Genomic DNA, 9240 nt, shown 5'->3' with positions numbered 1-9240 from the left:
AATATAAATATAAATATAAATATAAATATAAATATAAATATAAATATTAGTGAATGGAGAATATTGTACTGTCCTGAGATAATTTTTATGAATTTAGACCAAACCCTTTCAATTCCCTCTAGAAGCAACAAAATATGTACTTTCTACTTTTTGATAATTAGTCTGATTGCAGATATTTTCGCTTAGAGAAAGAATTGCTAATGATCATTCTTCAGTTACGAAAATAAACCCAGGAAGAGTACTTGCTTTCTTAATTACACATTTTCAAGGATAATTAAATTTAAAATTAATTCTGATGCTGTTTCTATGTGTACAATAGTTTGGCACAATGACAGAAAGCAAAATTCTGTTTGTAGGGCAAGGTTTTGAAGAATTTTTCAAGTCAAAAATAAGCAACATTCTTCAGTTTATTCTCAGAAGGTGGCTTAACATCTCTGCAGAGAGCTGTGCACACTCATCTTTCTGCACTTTGTGAAAATAATTAAAATAACCTATGTGCTAAACTGAGGGGAAGGCTGTCTCACCTATAGGACAGCAAAAAGAGTGGGTGTCTGAGAGTCCCATCCTGCGTGTAGACAACTAATCCAAGATGTGCCAGGACTCTCACAAGATGAACAGTGTCAGGTCCAAACCCTCACTTGGACTTGGGCAGCCCCACTGAAAAACACAGCAGTAAATTATTCATTATTTGGAGAGTGAGCTCAACAACCAGAGTTTATCCTATTGCTCTGCAATTGTGTGGTTGCAGCTGTTGACCCAGGATGTGAAAAATCATCTTGCATTGATTTCTAGCGGTCAGCAAATGGTGAAGGTTGGGTTTATATATGACTGGTCTCACGCTGCTCAGTGGTGTCAAGCTGCTGGTATCTGCTGTAGAGCTGCTAGCATCTGTAGTCTGAAGGCAATTGTAAAGCAAAGAGATTACTTCACTGGTGAAAAGTAGGTGTTTGAAGACATCTAATATCAGTAAAGGTTTTGGGGGATCTTGTACAATTTGCTAAGAAAAGTAGCTCTAACCATGGAATCATGGAATCATAGAATCATAGAATCTTAGCATAGCCTGGATTGGAAGGGACCTTAAAGATTATTTAGCTTCAATCCCCCTGCCATGGACAGGGACACCTTCCACTAGACCAGGTTGCTGAGAGCTTCATCCAGCTCAGCCTTAAACACTTGTAGGGATGGGACATCCACAACCTCTCTGGGCAACCTGTTCCAGTGCCTCACCATCCTCACATTAAAGAATTTTTTCCTAATATCTAATCTTAACCTATTCTCTGTTATTTAAAGCCATTCCCCCTTGTCCTGTCACCACATGCCCTTGTAAAAAGTCTCTTTCCATCATAATCACTCTGAGGTATTCAGTCAATTTGGTCACAAGAGCTGTAGAGGTGTAGAAAAAAGGAAGGAAGAGGAAAAAAGGAGTTTATAGCCTAAATACAAAATACCATTAACAGCAGAGAAGAAAGGAGAGGAAAAGATTGTTTTAGGTATCTCAAAGAGGGAAAAACTGCAATGCTGTGAGTTTTATCCCTCCAGGTTCAAAGTGCTAAAATAATATTATACTGCTTCTTTTTCTTCTGAATTTTTATCTTACTGGGCAGTATAACTTTTTTTTTTTTGTAAATATGCTGTCATGGTTTGAAAAGGCCCAAAATCCAATTCTGATTCCTAGCCCCCCTCCCACATCTCAACCCCATGTGAGATGGGTTTTCCAGACAAAAACACGAGACTCAATATGGGGGAAGGAATATATTACAAAGACTATACACATAAATAAATACTATAATACACTGCATACAATCTTAACTCTATATCTATCTCTACCATGACAGTAATATTTACAATGGGCCAAATCTCTTCTCCCTCCAAATAAAAGTCCAGGAGAGAAGAAGAAGAAAAGACCCCTTCCAGTCTCCGAGCAACAGGTGTCTCTCTAGGCAGCAGGCTTTCTTCTTCTCTTTCAGGCAGCAGTAGTAGTTGCTGGCTCTCTGCCAGCACACACGAGGGAGGTCTTCCAAGCCTCTCTCGGCCCCCGTCTTCAAACAGGGGGTCTTTCCATGGGCTGCGTAACCCCAGACACGGCCGCTACACCATGGTCATATCACGAAGCACCGGGGTCTTCGTGACGGTCTGGTATCCTCAGGGGAGATCAAGCCCCTTCACAGAGCTTCTGTGCTCTGCTTCAAAGATGGCTGCCAGCTTCTCTGAAGCTGCAGCAAGGAGGGGGAAAGCCCAAGGTCACCCCCTCCACACACATTCCTTTGGCCATCCTGGCTGAGCTCTCAGGAGGCCGGAGCTTCTTAGCTCCTCTCTGTAGTGCATACTGCACTTTAGGACTCCACTCAGTCCACCACCCCCTCCTCTTTCTCAGAGGGGTCTCTAGCGAGTTTGGGGGTTTTGGTTTGTCCAGTTCTTACCCTCCGAAACTCTCTTCTTGCTGCTGGCTCGGGTCTCTTGTCCTGCTTTCTGTTGCTGGCTCTTTTAGTTTCCTCAGACAGCTCTCTGTCTGCTTCAGTTGCATACCAGCATCTGCTGCTTCTCTTGGTTCTTATCAGTTGGCTCTTTGCCACTGCTCTTCGGACGCTGCTGTCTCCGCTGCTGCTCCGTCGCTGCTCCCAGCGTCTCCCACTTCTATTTACAGGGGAGAAACTCCCCCAGCTCTTAGCCACAGGCACTCAGCCCAGCTAACACCATTCCGAGTCCCTGCAGCCCCCCAACTGGGGGCTGGGGGGGGGGGGGCAGAGGCCCCCAAGGGGCCGGAGCCCCTTCTCCTCGTGGCCTCTACAACATGGCCACCTCTTCTTCCCACAAAAAGTATCACTGCTTCTTTTCCGGTCTCCAGAGATATGTTTATATTTTGCAGGAGCATTGATTGGGTCAAACCCCAGGGTCACCACCCCCTGGGGGTTACCACTTTCAGCTTCAGGGGGAAAACCTGGCTCAAACCACTACAATGCTTATAGGAAAATTGTTGGAATTAAGAGGATAGCATTGGTTCATTAACTGTGAGAGAGAACACACCAAAATTTTTTATGTAAATTTTTTTTCACACACCTGACAATAACTATGGTGACAACATTTAGACTGAATTTGCTTCTCAAATAGGTGATGTGTGATTGGGAATCTTCTTGAACCTGTGACTATCCCACAACCTGCCAGCAGAGAAGTAAAAGTAGAGATTTTGACTGTAAGTCACCCTTCCATCTCTGCGCAGGCCAACTTTTGAAATCCTTTTTCAGGGCACCACGTTTTCCCTCAATACAATGCAAAAAGGACACCAACATTAAAACCTTGATTCCCATAAAGTTCTTTTAATGGGGTGTTCAGTCTCTTCAAACTTTGTGTGGGTTAGTTGAGATAGGATTGTCTCTAGAGAAGGATAATAACGAAGAAATCAGAGGAACAACATGGGATTTCCTCACATTACAATGTGTACACTAAGTAAAAACTGAGGGTGTGATCTGACTAGCCTGTTCAACAAAAGACATCATTTAATTCTGAACTTTAAATAACACTCATTATTCTTTATTTTTTTTCATCTGTACTATAAATCTGCACTACTTATTAAGAGGCTGCAATTCAGAGATGAAGACTAAATCTTGGGTTTGGCAATGAACATATTTTGGATGACAAAGAATATCGGTTTGGGTCCAGTCCTGCAGTGATTTATTCATGGACTTAACTTTTTAACCTCTGAGTAGTCCACTTGACTTCAGCAGGATTAGTCAGTGTGCATCAACTTAAAAACATTTATAAATCTTTCTAGGATCAGAATATTTTTCTGCCAAAAATCCCTACATATTATGAATTAAAATGTTGGGATTTTAACATATAAATATAAACTCCAAAAACTGCACTTATTTATGCACTAAAATAGAAGGTAATGCAATATTAAGTTTTTTAACAATAAATAGAAACAATTAATTGAAATAAAGAGAAATTGTAATAAACTATCTGGTGATATATACATTTTCTTTATACATATTCTTTATACATATTCTTTCCTGTGCTCTAGTTTTTAAGGACTTCATCAGAAATCAGTCTCAAGGCAATTAATTAGGTATGTAGGACAGAATCTTACCAATTTTTTACTGTTAAAGACTTTGTTTCTAGAGCTCTAGTCACAATTTTCTACTGTGCATCCTAATTTCATGGGGTTTGTAGCCTTTTTGAATGCAGTATGGGTTGTGTTCTGTGTAAATTTAAAGTAAATATTTACATGCATAGTTTTTTGCATAGTTTCAAATTATAATGTGTAAATGTTGCATAATTCACATTTCAACAAGAAAAGGTGCATAGTCTAAGTGAGGTTTTTAAAGTTTGGATTAGATGGACATCAAATCCTCTGAGGATATGTATGGATTTTCCTTCCGGTGATGTTTCCTTTTCAGTAAATATACACCTATACTTCTGCAGGAAAAATCATTCCTGTCTGCTGTTAAAGGAAAGAGAACAGAGGGGACCATTTCTCTCCCTTTATTTGTTATGGAAATTTTATTAATTCAGCTGCAACATCATGGATCATTCTCAGCAAATGTGCCAGATCTTCCACAGTAATTGCAATTATTTAAGGCCTTCTAATTATGATCCTAGAGGCACAAAATACAACAAAGCAACACACTTATAATTATTCTTTCTATTATGATAATGAATAGGTGAAAAGGTAAAAAATATTATAAATAAGGAATCACTGGGCTAAAAAATGGTGGCAGCAACTTTCTGTCTGAGCATGACCTGCTGGTCTAGTTGGTATGCAATATGTTGCAATGCTGTAGGACACATACTGGTGCCCTGGAGCAAGAGCTTCAGAGAGAATTATCCAAGTCAAACTATTCCATAAAACCAGACAGGGATTGGTAAGGTTATGCACAAGACTTTAACCTCACTGGCACTGCTGGGCACCTAATTCGTCTCAGGACAGAGAAGCATGGAAAATACCACGGTGGTGTGTGGAGAAAGCACTTCTACAGGGGAAAAAAATTTCCTTGAGCATCAAATTATGCAGATGCAGCCATAAGCAAGGGTATGAGCAAGTACATTCCACCTCCAAGCCACTTTTCAAAGTTTATTACTGAGTAAAAATACTATTGAAGGGAAACATGTAAAAAGGCTTAATGTCATGGAATAGATAAAAAAAAAAAAAAGAAAAAGAAAAAGGAAAGGTAGAATGTCAATTTGCAAAGATAACAGAATAGAAGACGCATCTATTGGAACAGTTGCAACCTCATTGATACATAACAAAGAAGAAAAACCACTTTTGATTTCCTTACACTGATGAAACCTGATAAGTAACCACATGTTGAACTTCCGCATATTACAGCACGCTGTACAGAAAGTACTGGAGAACAAGACCCAGATGTGAACCTATAGTCTTTATTTACTCTCAATACTACTGATCTATGAAGAACAGTTTCATTTTTTTAACAGGAACAAATTTAGGCAAAAGTGCAACTCATCGTGAACATGGCTGCTGAACAAGACAGAAGGGGAGAGTTCTTTATATACATTTTGAGACATAATCTTAGAGTCCATCAAACTGAGTGGTTTGTTTCATTTTTTTTCCAGAAGATCACTTACCTTTGCTAAGTATTATGACACTTTGCATCATATAAGCATCACAACTGCAATTTTCAAATTGTGTTCCACAAAGTCCTGCCATCAGTACAGCATAGCTGTAGGTGATTACCATCTCAGGGCAGGGAAGTCACATCCCTCACAGGACAGCCAGTGACTCACAGGAGCAATTAACCCTGAAGAATCAGGTGGTGCAGTATTGTCGAAAATGGTACTTACTATATATATGGCAGAACAGAGAGCTGATTTATAGGTTGATGAGTTTATAACTTTAAAGTACTTCTTTTTCCTTATAAAATGAGTGACAGAGAATTTGCAGAGAATTTTGTAAATTAAAAAGAGTGAAGATTACATTATTGATGTATGTGTTGGGCTTTATGTTAGATTTGTGTGATGATCCATTTGCCTTTGGTAAGCTATAATTAGTAGCATTGCAGACAAATACATGAAGTAGAGATCTTATATTAGGTAGCAAAATGACTGGTCTTTAATGTCTTTATCAATTTTGCTGTCTAATAATACTTTTATCTTGATACGTTCTCAGGAATAAGATGTTGTTGGTATTTTCCCATAGTGTTCATTCTTTAAGGGTACTAAGCATGGAATTCTTACCTGGAGTGTGTTTTATCCAATGTTTGTTGAACGTGAAGGCTAATCTGCACTGTTATAATATATGTCTTAGAAAGTAAGTAGTCATGCTTAAAGAACAAAAGCAAGTTTAGCAAGATCTGCCTTCATTTTTAATTAGAAAACCTCCATAGAAATCTGTTATTACATTTATTTTTTTCTGAAGAATCCACTTTCATTTCTGCTGGATATGAATTTTTTTTTGTTCATTGTTTTCATCAAAAAAGTACCGAATATTGTAACACATGAGGTAAAGTACACACAGAAATATTGCTGGCTAATATATCAAATTCTTAAATAAATATCTGGGGATTTAAACTTACCAGAAGATTGTGCTTGAGAAGCCACAAGGTTGCCCAGTGTGATGATCATTGAACACACTTGAAAGATGAGTCTCATGGTTGGAGTGACACAACAGACTATGAACACATAAGCAATTGTAATTTCTGAATTTACTGTTTGATCACTTTGTACCAGAGGCTGGAAGGAACTGGAGGAAATGACTACAGGAAATAAAAAGTTCACAGATATCTAGCTACAGATAGATCAGAAGTGCAGGACCTTCTTTATACTATGTAACAAAACAAAACAAAAAAACCTATAAAAAATTAATTCCTCAGAATATGAGTATTACTCTTGATATCTTTATCTTCTCAAGCTGTGTCAGTCAGAAGTGACCATAGACCTGATCCAAACAAGGACCAGGTTGTTGTGCATAGTTATGACCACACAGAATAACAGAATCAATCACGGAATCACAGAATGGCTCTAGAGGGTTTGAAGGAACCACAGTGGAGCATCTGGTCCAACCTCCCTGCTCAAGCAGGGTCATCCTAGAGCACATGGCGCAGGATTCCATCCAGAGAGTTCTTGAATATCTCCAGTAAGGGCGACTCCACAACTTCTCTGAGCAGTCTTTTCCAGTGCTCAGTCACCTTCACAGTAAAGATATTTTTCCCCTGGACTACATTTTGCTTCCAGTGTCTCAAGTAGGGAGGGAGAGTAGAAGCTTTATCAGCAACACATGGTACTAGGTAGGAAGCTGGATCATGGCTGGGAATACACCCAGAATTGCTGTCGGGATTTCTTTCTAGGCTTGTTTTCATTCCTCTCAGCTTTTCCTAAAATGTTTACTGTCCTTTTTAACCCAACAGTACTGTTTGTCAGATGAGACCCTTTTCAGCTTCACATATTCAAAGTCTCCAGCTAGGTAACGTGATATCAGTTTTGTATCTGGCTATTTATTTTTCTTTGGTTAGCTACTTTCACTATCTTATCCGTTGCTTGTCCCAGGAAGACCCACTCAAATCTCAGTCATTCTTGGAAACCCCAGCGCGACTGTCTGACATACATACAGCATTCTGTTAACTGTCTAGCCCCTGCTTTGATCAAGTTCCTCCAGGGAGGCATTAATTCCTGGAACTAGAATAACAAGAAACACAAGAGTGAAATTCTAAACTAGGTCATAGGTGATAGATAATGGAAAGTTGAAATTGCTCACAGTTTCCACAGTCAGCATCACAAAAGCCAGTGAGATACACAAACAAAGGCAAAGATCCCAAATCCTTTGGTTCCCCAGGACATGGCAACTCCCATATGTCCCTGTTTAGGTCAAAAACACATTTTCCTTCCAAAAAATGTGTCTCGTCTTTCCTTACAGAACACATGAGTGTGATGGAGCTGAATTTGTCCCTGTCTGCTTTTCATATAGATAAAAGACCTTGGACTACAGACTTCCTAAGGCAGTCCATTCTTTGGAGGAAACAGGTATGGGAAAATAATATAAAAAAGACAAGATAGCTAAAATACCCTCTGAACTTTAATTATTCTAATTTTGAGACACTTCCTCTAAAATAAGGTCTAAATCTCAAGTGACAACAGTGCATTTTCACTCATCATTTCCTTCTACCAAGTATTTTGGAACCAGAAGTAATCATCCTTCCCACCAGTCTCAACTTCTTCTTCAGATACTGAGGGCCTCTTGAAGTCAAACAAAATTTCTCTTTTTATGACTTTTGAACCCAAACCTAAGACTGAGGTCTTGGGGAATAAAAAATAAAAGCAACAGCTGGGTTAAAAAACCTACTTGCATAAAGCTGATGCACTGTCAAACTATTTTTGCTACTGCTGAGAGAAACATTAGATTTGGCTCTTGAGGGACAGAGGGCCTAGGTACTTCCCCCCTTCCCCCCATGCAGGTAGACACTGGCCCAGCCACCTGCCTCAGGTTCTGCTTACTGAAAGCCATCTCTGATTACCTGGTTTGATTTTTTTCATGAGCCCGGTCCATGAACTGGAAAGCTGCCTGTGAACCACGGGATCTGTTCTTCTCCAGGACTTTTTCTGCCTGCCTGCCTACAGGAGTGTGGTTGATTAACTTGCCCATATCCTGTTGGTCATTGCTCTCAAGAGGACAAGGACAGAGCATTGTCACAACATATCCCCTCTTCAGGGCTCACACACAGTGCAATGTTGGCATGTTTGGCCTGAGTAAACAAGATCCATCCTAATAGTGCAACTTCATGCAGGAGCAGGGAAAGCAAAGGATGAGGATGAGCTGAAAATCAGCAGCCAGGGCTTCTGATGATGACTGCCAGTAGAGAAAATCCTTAGCAAAACACACAGATGACGACAATGCAAGTAATGCAAGTGAATTAAAAGAAGCCCTTTTGACTTCATTTTGCATCAAAACTGCACAAACAGCCCTTGGCCCTCTGCCAGCTCCTCCACCCATAGCAGCACCTCTTGAGTGGCTACACTTGCCAGCAGCAATCTCCAGCACCCTCACTGACTTTCCTCAGCTTCCTTCCTCTCTTTTTGTTCCCCTTTCTATTATTTCATTGGTGGTGTCAAATGGGTCTTTGATCACCGCATAGTTCAGCAAAGCGAATTGTCTCAGTTTACTTTTTCCTTCACTTAGAACTAAAACAATTAATAGCCTGTGAGTAACTTCCATTTAGTGTTGCTTACTTACTCATGGCCTTGGTAACAGACTCCATACAAAGCCCTGCAAAATAACAGGGATTACCTCTTTTT

The 9240-nt window shown here is 39.8% G+C and overlaps 1 protein-coding gene across 1 annotated transcript in view; it reads right to left on the bottom strand.

The window, feature by feature from the left end:
* Positions 1–8554, bottom strand: part of CRLF2 (cytokine receptor like factor 2) — a 19850-nt gene extending 11296 nt beyond the window's left edge. The window contains exons 1-2 of the mRNA XM_027675224.1: positions 8463–8554; positions 6528–6707 (exon numbers count right to left, since the gene is read on the bottom strand). Coding sequence (XP_027531025.1) covers positions 6528–6707; positions 8463–8481 — 199 coding nt within the window. The 5' untranslated portion in view covers positions 8482–8554. The remainder of the gene's footprint in view (positions 1–6527; positions 6708–8462) is intronic.
* Between the last annotated feature and the right edge of the window lie 686 nt (positions 8555–9240).

Source organism: Neopelma chrysocephalum, unplaced genomic scaffold (genome assembly GCF_003984885.1).
Source record: "Neopelma chrysocephalum unplaced genomic scaffold, ASM398488v2 Primary Assembly neopelma1_25, whole genome shotgun sequence".
Classification (NCBI taxonomy): Eukaryota; Metazoa; Chordata; class Aves; order Passeriformes; family Pipridae; genus Neopelma; species Neopelma chrysocephalum.
The sequence above is the reverse complement of the archived record's forward strand: the minus strand, read 5'-3'. Positions and strand labels throughout refer to the sequence as shown.